At 41.6% G+C, this 17,207-nt stretch overlaps 1 protein-coding gene across 1 annotated transcript; it reads left to right on the top strand.

The window, feature by feature from the left end:
- Positions 1 to 6,823: 6,823 nt before the first annotated feature.
- Positions 6,824 to 11,194, top strand: LOC311028752 (uncharacterized protein). Its single transcript, XM_084033508.1, has 6 exons — positions 6,824 to 7,015; positions 8,744 to 8,791; positions 9,594 to 9,707; positions 9,903 to 10,019; positions 10,123 to 10,200; positions 10,781 to 11,194. Exons 1-6 carry the CDS (start codon positions 6,893 to 6,895, stop codon positions 10,856 to 10,858), a joined length of 558 nt encoding a protein of 185 aa, XP_083889634.1. The 5' UTR covers positions 6,824 to 6,892; the 3' UTR covers positions 10,859 to 11,194.
- The last annotated feature ends 6,013 nt before the right edge of the window (positions 11,195 to 17,207 follow it).

Below are 17,207 nucleotides of genomic sequence, written 5' to 3'. Positions count from 1 at the left end.
ATGTTTAGAAACCACAACATATTGACAGTCTGCTCGATCTCCTTCCAGACTATATTCGTCACGCAGCGCAGAAGCCTTTCCTGTTAGAACTCCCCCTCCTTTTTCCCTCTGTTTATTTCACAAATGTGGACTCAGTGGGAGTACGTTTGCCAGCCGAGCCACTTCCCAGCTCGCTTCGCCAAGAGTTTCCTCCGGCCAAGTTTACAAAAAAAGAGAGGTGTTTTTGTGTTTTGCTCTAGCCACCCAGATTAAGCAACACTTACCGCCGGTATGAGCCCTCAGATGAGAGGGCTGTTCCAATACTGACCAGACTATCAACTACGCCAGAAATACCACCATGTCCTCCTGAACGACAGAATGACAAAGTCCTCACTTCAGCACAAAGACAATGACGGGGGACAAAGAAGACACCCAATCAGTTTAAAGGCCTCTTCATAGTCAAATAGTCTAATTTCAGAGTCTCATCCCACACCTTCATCAATTAAGAAAAGATCATTTAAATCCCGATCTGCATCTGAATACAACCAGAGGGATTAAAAAACACTGATCTTTATGAATGTGATCAGTGTTTTTTTATGAATATGGATAATCACTCAATAACAATAGACTGCTCACTGGTTATGAAGCATATATATATATATATATATATATATATATATATATATATATATATATATATATATATATATAAATTACGGTGAGTCTGTCCACACCTTGTCTCAGATACGGTCGGCCTCCTCTCCTCATCAAAAAAAGGCTTCAAACCTCAGTGGCATTGTTTGAATCCAACTCCTTGCTGCCATGGTAACCAGAGAGAGAGAGAGAGAGAGAGAGAGAGAGAGAGAGATAAATGAGAGATAGTGAGAGGGCTCGACCTGCACTACGTCTGACAGTCTCCCGTGATGTCGCGTTTAGTATTCCAGCTGAATGAAGCGGTGGCTCAGATTTAATTAGACTTATATCATCGCTTCCATATATATATATATATATATATATCATATAGTATGACAACATTTTATTAAAATAATAATAGAAATGATTCTCTGAGAGCTTTGCTGTCCTCATTTGGACACTGATTACATCACACACACACACACACACACACACACACACACACACACACACACACACACACAGAAAGACAGACAGACACACTGATCTACAGCAGCAACAGGAGTTTGACAGCCATGTTTTTCTTTCTGCCAATCAACTGAATTTACCCCCAGAACTGAAGGCTCATTATAAAAAGCTACTGTTTACCAGTCAGTCATCATGTTATCTCACTTTTTTAAAACATATTTGTGTTTGTCAGGTTCCCCCCGAGCCCGGCTACTTGTGATTTACTTGATTCCAAACTGATGGTTTTCTCTTCCTGGAGTCTAAAGTGATGATGGTTGTGTGTGAAAGTGTCTCTTTCCTCATTCAGTGACATTAAAGACAAACATTGTCAGTAGCTGATGATGTATTTAAGACTCACTTTGAGTCAAACGAGCCGAGGACGAATGTAAGAGGCGAGACGATAATCCCTCTTTGTTCAGTGACACACAACAAAATTGCAGCGGAGCTGCAGCTATCGTCCTTGGCTTCCTCCGAGGTTTTCTCTCTCCACCTTTCCACAAAGCTGTTACCAGAGCAGCCGCTGAGAGGACATGAGCACAATGTGCTGTAGAGTATCGATCGGTAATCAGACCTATGAGCCTGTCCAGGGGTGAAGGGGAGAGGGGGGGTGTCTACATGACACACACACACAGTATTTAGAGATACTAAGTCATTATTTAGAGATACTAAGTCATTATGTTGAGATACTAAGTCATTATTTAGAGATACTAAGTCATTATGTTGAGATACTAAGTCATTATTTAGAGATACTAAGTCATTATGTTGAGATACTAAGTCATCATGTTGAGATACTAAGTCATCATGTTGAGATACTAAGTCATTATTTAGAGATACTAAGTCATTATTTAGAGATACTAAATCATTATTTAGAGATACTAAGTCATTATTTTGAGATACTAAGTCATCATGTTGAGATACTAAGTCATTATTTAGAGATACTAAGTCATTATTTAGAGATACTAAGACATTATTTAGAGATAATAAGTCATCATGTTGAGATACTAAGTCATCATGTTGAGATACTAAGTCATTATTTAGAGATACTAAGTCATTATTTAGAGATACTAAATCATTATTTAGAGATACTAAGTCATTATTTAGAGCTACTAAATCATTATTTAGAGATACTAAGTCATTATTTTGAGATACTAAGTCATTATTTTGAGATACTAAGTCATTATTTAGAGATACTAAGACATTATTTAGAGATACTAAGTCATTATTTAGAGATACTAAGACATTATTTAGAGATACTAAGTCATTATGTAGATACTAAGTCATTATTTAGAGATACTAAGACATTATTTAGAGATACTAAGTCATTATTTAGAGATACTAAGTCATTATGTTGAGATACTAAGTCATTATTTAGAGATACTAAGTCATTATGTTGAGATACTAAGACATTATTTAGAGATACTAAGACATTATTTAGAGATACTAAGTCATCATGTTGAGATACTAAGTCATCATGTTGAGATACTAAGTCATCATGTTGAGATACTAAGTCATCATGTTGAGATACTAAGTCATTATTTAGAGATACTAAGTCATTATTTAGAGATACTAAGACATTATTTAGAGATACTAAGACATTATTTAGAGATACTAAGTCATTATGTTGAGATACTAAGTCATCATGTTGAGATACTAAGTCATTATTTAGAGATACTAAGTCATTATTTAGAGATACTAAATCATTATTTAGAGATACTAAGTCATTATTTAGAGATACTAAGTCATTATTTTGAGATACTAAGTCATTATTTTGAGATACTAAGACATTATTTAGAGATAATAAGTCATCATGTTGAGATACTAAGTCATCATGTTGAGATACTAAGTCATCATGTTGAGATACTAAGTCATTATTTAGAGATACTAAGTCATTATTTAGAGATACTAAGACATTATTTAGAGATAATAAGTCATCATGTTGAGATACTAAGTCATCATGTTGAGATACTAAGTCATCATGTTGAGATACTAAGTCATTATTTAGAGATACTAAGTCATTATTTAGAGATACTAAGACATTATTTAGAGATACTAAGACATTATTTAGAGATACTAAGACATTATTTAGAGATACTAAGACATTATTTAGAGATAATAAGTCATCATGTTGAGATACTAAGTCATCATGTTGAGATACTAAGTCATCATGTTGAGATACTAAGTCATGATTTAGAGATACTAAGTCATTATTTAGAGATACTAAGACATTATTTAGAGATACTAAGACATTATTTAGAGATACTAAGTCATTATGTTGAGATACTAAGTCATCATGTTGAGATACTAAGTCATTATTTAGAGATACTAAGTCATTATTTTGAGATACTAAGTCATTATTTAGAGATACTAAATCATTATTTAGAGATACTAAGACATTATTTAGAGATACTAAGTCATTATGTAGAGATACTAAGTCATTATTTTGAGATACTAAGTCATTATTTTGAGATACTAAGTCATTATTTAGAGATACTAAATCATTATTTAGAGATACTAAGACATTATTTAGAGATACTAAGTCATTATTTAGAGATACTAAGACATTATTTAGAGATACTAAGTCATTATTTAGAGATACTAAGTCATTATGTTGAGATACTAAGTCATTATTTAGAGATACTAAGTCATTATGTTGAGATACTAAGTCATTATTTAGAGATACTAAGTCATTATGTTGAGATACTAAGTCATTATGTTGAGATACTAAGTCATTATTTAGAGATACTAAGTCATTATTTAGAGATACTAAGTCATTATTTTGAGATACTAAGTCATTATTTTGAGATAGTAATTCAATATATAATAATATAGTTTCCGTTTTGTTAAACCTGGCATCCATTTTCATAATTTCATTATTAGTTATGTTGATTCTCCGTTCACTGTGAGAAAAGCAAAGTTTTCTTTAAATAATTCAAAAGTAACTGATATAGAATATCATATTCCTTTAATAGTTTCCTGCTCATTTCTGATGGAAATTAAGCTTGACAGTGAGGTTTGTGGATTATACAGATTAACAGAGACAATGTGGACTTTGTAAATATTTCTGTTCAGCAGCACAAAATTTATTCAGGCATTATTTTCTAGAGATAAAATCAAATAAAACCATAAGTATTTGCATGAATAGACACCAAACAAGTTAAGTGAGACAACAAGTCCCTGTAATTTGGGGCAAACCGACTCCTTTAACAAATGGGAGTCGATGTTTCAATTACATAATCCGAAAACATCCACCGCTTTATGAGTCACGTCTCCTAATCCAGATGTTGTCTCCTAACGCACGTTTCCTGTTTCTCTCCTCGTCACGCTGCTGAAGACAAAATTACTTCTCCACTCGCCGTCACACACAAAGACACAAAACAACAACTTCCAAGTGTTTGTGCGTCACAAATTACCGGTCTGCCCTCCGTCTCTGGTCAGACAGCATCATCACCATCATCATCCTCAGACAGCTCTGAGATCAGCTCCACAGTTTCATACAGTGAACTCTGTGATACTTTAAAAAAGTGTCTGTAAAGTTGAAAGTGCAGAGTGAGTACGAGGGGTTCGGGGTTATGAAATAACTCTCTGTGATTCCTGTCTCTTTACACGGCCACAGTGTGGTTAATGCAAACTCGTAACCTTGGCAACATGATTCCAGCATGTCTGACAAGAAAGAGGACCAGATTTCTGTGAAACTGAAGCACAGCCACTTCGTCCACTCGTAGACTCGAGCTGCCAAGAAAAGCAGAGTTTTGCTGTTTTGAGGCTCATTTTTCCCTTTTTGGCTTTTCTTTGTCTCCTTAAACATCCTTCACTTCGTCAGCCGGCCGTCCGGCCAGCAGGACGAATCATGACTCACTAACTCATGGTTTTGATATACTAAGACATTATGTTGAGATAATAAGTCATTATTTAGAGATCCTAAGTCATTATTTAGAGATACTAAGTCATTATTTTGAGATACTAACCAATATTTTGAGATACCAAGTCATTATTTAGAGATACTAAGTCATTATTTAGAGATACTAAGTCATTATTTTGAGATACTAAGTCATTATTTTGAGATACTAAGTCATTATTTAGAGATCCTAAGTCATTATTTAGAGATACTAAGTCATTATTTAGAGATACTAAGTCATTATTTTGAGATACTAACCAATATTTTGAGATACCAAGTCATTATTTTGAGATACTAAGTCATTATTTAGAGATACTAAGTCATTATTTTGAGATACTAAGTCATTATTTTGAGATACTAACCAATATTTTGAGATGATAAGTCATTATTTTGAGATAGTAACCAATATTTTGAGATGATAAGTCAATATTTTGAGATAAGACATTATTTTAAGATAATAAGAAATTATTTTGAGATAAGTCAATATTTTGAGATACTAAGTCATTATTTAGAGATACTAAGTCATTATTTTGAGGTACTAAGTCATTATTTAGAGATACTAAGTCATTATTTTGAGATACTAACCAATATTTTGAGATAAGTCAATATTTTGAGATAAGACATTATTTTGAGATAAGTCAATATTTTGAGATATTAAGTCATTATTTTGAGAAAGTTTCTCTTTTCCCTGACAGTGGTGTTATTGGTCTTCCATACACCTCAAACATATCTGGAAAGAAGAAAACAGAGATCTGGGGATGAAGATGAAGAAGCGTCCCTCCTACCCAGAGTGACTCACTAAACGGACAGTGACATCACAGATCTGCTTTCACAACCTTCCTCAGGGTTGATGAGTGAGAGGAAACATCTCTGATACGCTGGAGGACGGGGGAGGAATCTTAGTTAACGTTCACTGTTTTCACAGCGGTGCATGTTTTCCAATCCTCCGTGAGCTCTCTCACTCCCACTCACTCTTTCCATACCCATAATGCACCTGGAGACAGGGGTGCCTATTCATCTCTATAACATGCCCCATAAGGAGATGCAGCGTCCACGGTCTGCTGTTTTACAGGCCACATAAACTCCCACAGAGGTAGCCGGCTATATAACCCCCCCCCCCCTCACCTCAGCATGCATTCCAGATACTCGACAGTTTAAAGTCTACAAACTACATTTCAGGGTTTTATTCCCCAAATTATCTGACAATCCTTCGCCACAGTCAACAGGAGTCTGCGAGCTGAAAAATGCGGATTGACAGTTGTTGTGTATTCCAGCGAGGAGAGAAAAATTACTGTAATTCTCTGAGGTTCAGTGAAGTGTTTGGATCAGCACACAACAGAAGCTTCGACTTGAACAGTTTAACATTTCTGAAACCTGAAGAAGCCCGAGGAAGGAAGGAGGCTCAGGCACTAATTCACTGCACAACGCAGCATTTCTCTCCAAAGACACAACCACCAATATTTCATCCGTTATGTACAGAGCTTTGACAAGTTTCCGCTCTCTCTCTCTCCACTCTTTCTGTGCTCTCTCTAATTTACACACACACATTTTGGCAGCAGCTCTAGAATGCAGGCCTAAGTGGAAAATGTCCTCTCTTTGAGTAGGGTGAGATGGGTAGGGGGGCTGGGTTTTTAAAGGGGGGGGGTCGAAGATGTCTGACATGTTTCTGCAGGACCGCAGGCCGCTGGCTGGCGTGGAGCGCAGGCTTGCGGTGTGCTGTTTGTCTGCGTGAAGCTGGGCATGGCACGGCCTCCCCCCTCCTCCCCCCTGTCTCCCCCTCTCCGCATCTGGTCCCCATTAGCCGAGCCGAGAGTATAAAGCCGAGGGAGCCGACGGCGGCCGGGAACACTCCTCCCTCTCTCGCTCCCTCTCCGGATCATGGGCTTTACTCTGTGGCTGTGCGCGCTCTGCCTGCAGGCGAGCCTGCTGTCTCACGCCCTCGACAGCGCGACGGCGACACAAGGGGAGCTGCGTGCCGACAGACGGACCGCAGACAGACAGGTAAGAGACACGCGCGCGCGTCTGGCGAGGTGTTAAAGGTGTCCATTACGCACAGGTCGTTAAAAGGTGTCCATTACGCACAGGTCGTTAAAAGGTGTCCATTACGCACAGGTCACCGTTACGCGCTGTTGTGACTCTGGTAAGTGCAGCCTGTTGGAGCCTCTTTAAACGTTGTTTACTGTATAATAACGGAGCCTCTCTCACACCAGAGGCAGAGGAATGTGAAGGATCAGCGTTCTCGCCGCCACAGAGCACTTTTACGCGATGGAAGCCGCGTCGCGTCCTTCTCATTTTTAAGAGAATAGAAAAATATGGAAATGACAGCGGATTTATTAGAATTGTTGATGCAATCTTCTCTATGTGATTGTCTCCAGATGTAACACAGTTTGGACTTTCACTCTAAGGTTGAAATGCCCAGTGACTGGCTGGTCTGCTGCGGTCAGTGTCTCTACAGGAAGCCAGTAACTGTGCTGGAATGTGAGCTCACTCTGTGACGACAATAGTGGTCAAGTGTGTCAGGACGCAGCAGACGTGGACTAAACCCTGACCTGTGGGGAAATATACATGTAGATGTATTTTACGTCCTTACAGAAACAAAGTCCCATTGTATTTGGTTTTTTTTTTTAACAGCCATCATGCCACCACACCAGAAACACACCCCTCTGTGGAACAAACCATCTCTTTCATGTGGCCAGCGGCTGTTATGCTTTAAACTTGTGGTCAAACAGCATTTCTCTCTGGTGTTCATGTCCAAAGTCATCAGTCTCATCTGGACAAAAGGGGTCAGACAGCTGTGAGACGTGAAAAACACATGAAAGAGGGATTCTGCTCCATCTGAGGCAGATTGGTGCCACAAATGTGCTTTTTCTCTCTCTTCTTCTTTGTGCTGTATAATTGGAGCAATTGCGAGCTTCAAATGTGGTGGGAACTAATTAATAACCGATGCAGTGTCTCCGTCTTCGGTGGTTACACAGTTTTTCCCCACATAGAGTTCACTTTGGGTTTTATAATGGAACACATTAAAGGAGTAAATGAGAAATTCATGGAGCTCGTCAACACACAAGGTGCACGACAGCAGAAAGCCAGATGGGGAGAGAGTCTCGGTGGACCATGTTCCTACAGAGGGACTGAAAGAAAACCATTACTGATGCTTATTTATCCATTAATAGTTAATAATGAGGAGCTGCTGTTTGCATGGATAGACTAATAGAATATCAACATCCTCTTCCTCTGTTTACCTTTATTCATGTTGTTATCCTCGTTTTAACTGTTTACTCGGCCAATAAAGCCGATTCTGATCCTGATTCTGATTCTGATCCTGATTCTGATCCTGATTCCGTCCTGATCCTGTTTCTGATTCAGTTCCTGATCCTGATTCTGATCCTGTTTCTGTTCCTGATTCTGTTTCTGATTCTGTTCCTGATTCTGATCCTGATTCCGATCCTGATTCTGATCCTGATTCCGTCCTGATCCTGTTTCTGATTCAGTTCCTGATCCTGATTCTGATCCTGATTCTGTTCCTGATTCTGTTTCTGATTCTGTTCCTGATTCTGTTTCTGACCCTGTTCCTGATTCTGATCCTGTTTCTGATCCTGATTCCGATCCCGACTCTGATCCTGTTCCCGATTCTGTTTCTGTTCCTGATTCTGATCCTGTTCCTGATTCTGTTTCTGATTCTGTTTCTGATTCTGTTCCTGATTCTGATCCTGTTACTTATTCTCTCCTCAGTTTGGCGACCAGAAGCAGCAGGGGGCGCTACCCTTAACCGAAGAACTGGTACGTCCTACAAACTCACTCCTACACACGACTCAAGGTTCCTGCTTTCAGTCCGACTCATTTAGATCCCGCTGTCTAGTTGAGAGCAGGATTTATCTTGGGGGGGGGGGGTCTGGGTGTGGGTCTGGGTCTGGTCATGGTCCTACAGAAGAAATAAGATGAGAGAGAAAAGGAAGGGAGCTCATTCGTCCTTACAGGAAGTTGGGTTGATCAATACAAACTGAATAATAAGATAATGATATCACTGATACGAATGGTGATGTCATGTAATTGTGACAAAGCTGAAACACATGTGACTTGTACACGCTAGCAACGTGTGCATCCCTGCATGAACATGTGCATATTGGCATCATGCTGTACAGAACAGGCATCAAAATGTAGATCGACAGCAAGAAGTGGCAAATAAATGGCAAATATGTCGCAGTGGTCTTTGTTTTCAGAGTGGAAAAACTCCAGCAGGCACTTATCATGCTTTTTATTTCCACATTTGAATAACTTAGAGGGGGGGTTGGGGGATTCTAGGCCCCGCGGCACCGTTATAAATTAACCACAAAGTTCCTCATTGGCAAAGTGAAACCTTGTTGTTTCTCCAAGAAGTTTTGTTAGGGAAGCGAGTGGATCAATAGCAGTGCAGATCAATGAGAAATTCTGCAGTTGCCTCTAATTTAATGAGTTTCACACAGCGAGGGCCGAGGACAGGAAGTGAGGTCAACTCAGTATCAGACTCCCTCCCACGCAGAGGGAGAGGCGGTGCCGAGGTCGCTGTCTCACCTCTGCGGCCGCCGATGTCTCACCCTCGCAGGTTTTGTCCAGACGTAAGAGGCAGCTGGAGCGGCGGGGTCCCACCCACCTGAGCCATACCGGCCTGCCCGGGTCCGTCTCCGTCAAAGGCTTCCCCAACACCCTCATCCAGCAGGTAAACCGCTTCTCCTTAGTCACGGGAGAGTCAGAGTGAGCCAGAGACCTAAAGGGGAGGGAGGGGGGGTTAGTCATCCTGAATCATCCATAAGAGCAGAAATGATGCACGGAAACCACGTTTATTTGTTCACAAGCATCTGGACTGGAGGGTGTTCTCCAGAATCCTAATTAGTTCTTTAATGTGGATCCTCAGGCCGACAGGTCCAGGAGACACCTGGTCCAAGTCGCCAACAAGAAGAAGAACAAGCGTAAATCCCGCGTGGGCTCCTTCTCCCTCCTCACTAACGACATGAAAGCCAACCCCCTACAGGTGAGTCTCCATGGCAACCGCCTCCGAGCGGAGGGAAGCGCTGGGGTCACAGAGTTGTCTTCTAGTAAGGTTAACTCTTCTGTTTGTGTGATTTCACCAACAGGTGATCAGAGCAAGACGACAGGTGAAGCCCGAGCCCCCCAAGAGGAACTCGGGGCGTTCTGGGGCGTTCTCCGTCCTGGTGAGTTTCCCCCCCCCCCCTTTCTCCTTTGCACTACTATAAGATGGCGTATCAGAACCACTGGAGAAAAAAACAGACCCGAGAGAGGGGGGATAGTATTCAGAGAAAAACTGAACACTTTATAAATATACATCTAGCCGATATGTAAACATGTTGCTTGGTTCTGCTAACACCGGATGTTTGCTGTTACTATGACAACAAGTGAAAGCTACCGCTAGCATCTTAGCCCAACCGCCCCGATCTAGAAACACCCATAAAATGACAGTTTGTCCTCATATGAATAAAAGCAACAATAAGCATCAACATCATCACCCTAAGGAACTTAACGAGGTGATGTCACACGTTGTCGTCATGGGAAGTTGGCTAGCATAAATGCTGATTGTTAGCATCATAATAAACTCGCAAATAGTTTATAAACTCGCAAATTTGCTACTTTATAAAGTAAAGTTTTTCTATGAATATTGCTCATCCCTCTCTTTCTGCTTCGTTTTCTTTTCCTACAGTGGCCCGAATACGCCGTCGTATGAAAAATGTACGTAAAAATAACTAAATATTGACACGAGGTGTTGTGTGTTCTCAGGGAGATCCGCAGAACGACGGACAGAACGACCGACCCAAAAGAAGCACAATGAAGACGAAGAAGGCCACAAAACAATAAAACAAAACCCGTAAACACAAATCGAAGATCGGACATTTCTGAACGAGAACTTCCGTGTTTATTCCGTCACTTTTTTTTTTACTGTTTCACCTGTAAGCTAGTTTACTTTCATCAGCCAGTCTGCACTTATGGATACTTTTGTTTGTTTTTTATACACTTTCTAATATATTCCTGCATGTTATACAAATGATTCCATATTAATATTATAAATTTGCCATTTTTTTGTTATTGTTGTAACCTATTTAATCACAGATTTCCTTCTGAAGATTGGGGGTATATTTTTGCAGAGATATTTCTTGTTGTATCATATTTCAATAAAAGTTTAGTAGAGATGTACGGTGTGTGTGTGTGTGTTTAAACACTTTATGCTCCATAAAACAGGATAATAGATTTACACTCTGAACAGTAGCTCTGCAAAAACTGCCCTGATTCATAAAATTGAGCACCGACGACGGGTTGAAGAATAAAGCAGCAGGAAACTCGTCTATAAAAAGGCTTAATCCATTTACATTACAGCAGCCGAGGGGCAAATAGCCTCTCCGTGTCTAAATGTAGTCCAGAACATCTGTTTCACCAGTCAAACTTTAGTCTATTTTAAAATATCTGCTGTCATTGTTAATTCACTTTGGCCCGGGAGTGGAAACAGTCTGGTCTGGAGTCAGTTTGAGTGTTTCTGCAGGGCGCTGACGTAAAGGCCTGTTTACACCAGATCACCTGTCCCACATCTGCAGTGTGACGGCTGTATGTGGGGAGTTTAAAAACACTTAAATATGCGGCCCATGGGCCCTGGAAGCCAGCGGTGATGCCACCAGAGAAACACGGAGAATGAGGCAATCTGATGAGGGGAAAAAAGGAGGAGAAGCCACGTGGAGAACGAAAGTGTGTAATCTAAATGAAGAGGATGAGTCATCCCCGTCCATCGACTGATCAAAGCCCCTCATGACGTAGGTATGCAGTCAGGCTCATTTTTATGGGTTTATGGACACAAACAGGAGGGGGGGGGGGTTAAACAACACAATGTTATTTATAAAACGGGCCTTTTTCCCTGAAGCACATAATTGATGTAGAATATGCTCCGGCATATAAAATATAATTTAAGACAAGTCACACAGCCGTCAGATAACCCAGGTTAACCCGGGATAACCCCCCACTGGTTTCTTGGTGTCGCCGTGGCGACGAACAACCGCGGGACACCCGTTTCAGATTTCTAAGAAAAACAGCAGCGAATTCTCCGATAAAGAGATTATTATTCCTGTTTAGAGGCAAAAAAGATGGAGAAACGCAGTCTGAGATCACTCTGACATCATCACACACACACACACACACACACACACACACACACACACACACACACACACACACACACACACACACACACACACACACACACTGACAGCTGCCAGCAGGGTATCACTAACAGGCGGTACCCTTGGTCTAATGCATCCTGGGAAAACTGGCGGTTTATGACCTGATGGGACGAGGATGAAGTGTCAACACACACACACACACACACACACACACACACACACACACACACACACACACACACACACACACACACACACACACACACACACACACACACACACACACACACACACACACAGATGTGAATGTTAGATTCAGGGTTCAGACTATCGGAGGAGGATGTGTCACCGCGTCTGCGGTCGAACACGAAAGGGAAATCCTCGCAGCTCGTTTTCTCGTCGCTGCGGTCCCATGATGCCGTGCGGCATTGTTTCCGGGGTTCCAGTCATCTCCGGGAGAACAAAGCCATGCTGATCACTCCGAGCAAACACAGAAAATAATCACGGGAGGCCTTCAATCTATAGGACTGCGGTAGGAAAGGAGGTATGTCACTCAATTTCCCATAAAAGCTGCAGGTCGTCGTGCAGTTAGTGGTTTACACGCCGGCATGTCCCTTTCATGCAGCAGGAAACCACGGTGTAAGTATTAGTTGCTGTTGACGGGAGCGTCTCGTCCCCAAACAACATGCAATGTGGGAGAACAAGGTCCACGTCAACAAGGCCATCTGTGTACAGGAAGCTGTGGTCAACATGTGATTTACACTCTTATTATATTCAGAGGTTAGTTCAGCGTCTTCTTTGGAGTTTTGTTGATCCAACAAACTCACTGAGTTGCAGAAAAATAGCTGAAATCAGGAAAAATTGCAAAGCTAAAAATACATTCTGGTGGTTTCTCTGTCGTCAGAGTGTTTACTTCTCCGTACACACTAACGTGCTCGTCATATTTTATAAATATCGACATGACGTGTTCTCTGCTTGGTGTTAAAAATCTGACATTTTCAATAAAAACGTCTACTTTGGTTTGAGTCATTAAAAAAGGAAAAATGGCAACGTAGTCGGATTATTACGACGGCAATATTCAGAGAAGAAAAGTGGAAAATCGGAGAGATGCTAGCGTTAGCTTTCACTTGTTGTCATAGCAACAGCAACTTGTTTATATCGGCTTTATATAAACTCGCAAATTTGCCACTTTTTTCTCTGAATACGTTTTTTTCTGGCCCTCTAATCCGCCGTCGTAAATTATCAATAATCTCTTTAAAAGAGAACGTTAATGTTAAAATAGCCAAACATCACAGCTGAGACTTGTTGGCACTCAGCTGAGCATGAAACAATCTTCCATTTAGGGTTGTTACCAACATTTCTGCTGTGTTGCACTTTTTGGTGGTTTGAAAAATAAAAAGCAAAATGTTTTTGTTCCTAAATCACAGCAGTGACTTTGCTTTAATCAGAACTGAGAGAAATTACAGCCAAAGCCACAAAAACAGCCGAACCCAAATGGATCCTTTTAACTTCACTGCATCAGCTCGTTAAAGTAAATATGATTTTGTGTGATTTATGATTTTGTTTCATTCATCAGGACGAAGGTTTCCTCGTGTGTTCTCTGCTCGGTCGGTGACCTCGACGTCGAGGCTTTCAGGACGGATTTGGCTCCTTCTCTTCATCTCCTGCCACTTCCCATTAGAGATCACATCCAGGGTGTCGGCTGTCTACCCCCCCCCAAAACAGCCCCCCTAAGTCTGCCTGTCAAGACCTCGTCCAGGGGCTGTCACATCACTCTGGCTCTAATTAGGCAGAGAGAGAGAGAGAGAGAGAGAGAGAGAGAGAGAGAGAGAGAGCTTTGTGATGTGTGATATGTGTACGTCCTTGGTAACAGTGTCAGTGATGTCAGTTCAATATATCAGCCCACTGACCTTTCAGCGTGTGTGTGTGTGTGTGTGTGTGTGTGTGTGTGGAGGGGGGGGGGGTTATTTATGGGCCGATGTGAATTCATTGACTTTTTCAAGGCTCTCCGTCAGCTTCTTCTCGGTACAAACAAAGCAGATCCAGGAACAGTCTGCCGCCTACGAACCCTTCGTTTTGTCAATTAGAACAAATATATGATGTATATATATATATATATATATATATATATATATATATATATATATATATACACATCATACACTAATACAATACACTGATGCTGCTCATGATTTCCATACAAATGACTCGTCATCTGTGTCTTTCAATTCAATTCAACATCTTGGGAAAATACTGAGGATTGGATGAAAACGTGTATATATATATAAACACTGTATAATATGTGTATATTAAATATGAAGATGATTAGCTTAGCTTAGCTTCAGTGACTGATCCGGGGACAAGAACCAACCCAACAGATGAAAGACCCAGACAGAACAGGCTAGCTGTTGCCTTCTGTTTCCTGTCTTTCGTGCTAAGCTAAGCTAAAGCAACAGTTTCCTGTCTTGAAAAACGATGTTGGTTCAAACTTGACCAACGTGAGTTCACTAAGAGGATTTAAAGACTTTCTTTAAGCCGATACAAGAAAAATAAATACCAATATTGTTTTTTTTACAAGTGATCTGGATCGCGGTCTCGACACCTCAATGGGCAATAAATCCCACTAGTTTGAAGTGAATGTTGCCGGAGAAATCTGAAAATGGAGGTAAAAGCGCAGCGCTGAGGTTTTGTGGGTAATTCATCCACGTGGCGCTCCCTGAAGATGATGGATGCCTGCTGAGTCGCTGCCACGGCCCCGTCTCAGCCCCGCTCGCTACATTAAAGCAGGAAAATACTGCTGAGTTTGACCCGCCGCCGCCCACGACACGCAGGTCCTCGCTGATTTATGAAGAAGGGAACACTCTCAGACGGACCCAATCGATTCCATAGATATAGATTAGAATGGGAAAGGCACGGCGGCGGGGGATTGATGACGAATTGAGAAAGCGGCGTTTCTTAACGTGCCAACGCCTCATATACACACGGCCGGTAAAGGAGGCGAGAAGCGATCGCTCTCATCAGAATCCAAAGCCCGGCGTGATTCAGCTGCATAAACAGGACGATGACTGAGGTGCAGAGGAAGAGAGAGGAGATAAAGGGATGCAAAACAGGTTCAGCCTCAGCCTCCTCATGCTTTCAACACAAAGGTTGTTGTGGTCCGGACAGCGATGGAGAGGAGAATGCCAATCAGCCGCAGGCGTTTACAAAGTTGGACAACTTTGGCTGTGAAAGGCAACAGTACTCAGGTGTGAGAGGGAGAGACAGGCAGACCGGGGGAAAGGTGATACGGCCTTGGGGAGCTGAGAAATGTTGGCTGGAGATAAAGCCAGGGACTGGCAACAAAAGCCAGGGCTAGGCAACCTCACGTTGTGTCGATCATGGTTGCACACCGAAACTCTCGTCCGTCCAACCAAAGAAAGATTTCATACATTTTTACGTTGGATCTGTCAAAAAGCGTTGAGAGAGTTGTTTGACCGCTCCGTCACCCTGATCGGGCTCAGTTGGATCGTGGAGACTGGTGGTCTTCTTTCTGGTCCCAGTAGTGCTGCAAACTGGACCACTGACATCCTGAAGTCCACCTGGACCCGATCGGGAGATTTAGTCACAGATACATAATAAAAATAACGCATCTGACTGCTAGTGTGTAACGAATTGTATTGGAGGTCGATGGATGAAAAAAACGCGTGTGCGAAGGCCTTGATCCTTCTGGCGACCAAAAATGAAGGCAAGGAGGAGGAAAAGAAAAAACAGTGGTAAGTAAATCTGTTACGTCGAATAAATTCATTAGAAATTATGATTTTAATGTCCCAGAAGCAAAAATATCTGGAGGTGCTGTTGGATGACGTTTGCCCTCTAGAAACCTCCCTAGAGAGAGATAACCAGCCTCATTGATGAAGTACGACCGAGTCTGTAAACGCAGCGTGGATGAAAAGTGGAAAACAAGGGTGGAAAAAGGAACATTACATTCCCCCGTTTGCATTCCTGGAGGGCAGCAGGGCGACGGGCCGGGGCAATATTATGAATAAGAGAGAGAGCAGAACACATTAGGTCATTGTCTCAGTCTGCAGACCACTTCAGGGAACCTTTGGTTGCTTTTTTTTTTTTTTTTTTAGCTTGGCGGTTTAGCCGAGGAAACCTGCTTCCACTTTTCCGAGGCCTGACTCGCATGTAGACGTCGTTTTTCTTAAAAAGACCTGTGATTACTGGGAGCGATTAAGTCTTAGGTAGCTCAGACGTGGAAATCCTCCGGTCCGGTTCCAATCTCTCGGTCTGAAACTATCTGTAATCTTCAGCTCGAGATTATTTGGGCAAAAGCTTTGCACATCTGTCAGTCAGGGAAGTTGACGGCGAAGGACTCGAAGCTGTCAGGAAATATAAGACTATATTATTAATTAATTTGAGGCTAAATGTCTCTTTGAACATTATGGAGAGAGAGAGTCTTGTTGGCCCGGTGTGTGGTCTCATATTGAATTTTTCAACTCAATGTTCAAACTTCAATCCTTTTTAAAAATGCAGAGCGGGCGGCTCTTCGGAGGTCCTGAGAGGACGATAAATCATGTTGGTGAGTCTGGATCAAAGAGCCCTCTCAGCATCTCTGTTCACTCCACAACTCCCGTCGTACGAAGGGGAGGAGGAAGCATATTATATTATATTATCTCTGATGCAGAATGCAATTGTAACACCATCTGTCGAGCACTACTTTCTTAAATTCTCCCAAAGTGGAACATCCAGATAAGCTCTCACAAAAAAAACAAGATGTAGTGATGCTATTGCACTAAAAATGATTGCAGCAGCATTTCAGTGCACATTAGCAACATTAGCTCTAATGTGACCGTGTAATGCAATTGTGCTAACAAGTGGTAGCATTTCTGTGCGGCTCAGCAGATTCTGCTGTCGGTCGCCGTTCACTGGAACCAACGGTTGCTCGAGACTGCCCTCTTGTGGCATTTATTCCACGATGCAACCTCGTCTGTATGCTTCAACGACAGGTTGCTGATTAAATGGATCTCAAAGTCACATTGAGCGACGGAGCAGAAGATAAG

This window comes from Eutrigla gurnardus (genome assembly GCF_963514095.1).
Source record: "Eutrigla gurnardus genome assembly, chromosome: 18".
Lineage (NCBI taxonomy): Eukaryota > Metazoa > Chordata > Actinopteri > Perciformes > Triglidae > Eutrigla > Eutrigla gurnardus.
The sequence above is the reverse complement of the archived record's forward strand: the minus strand, read 5'-3'. Positions and strand labels throughout refer to the sequence as shown.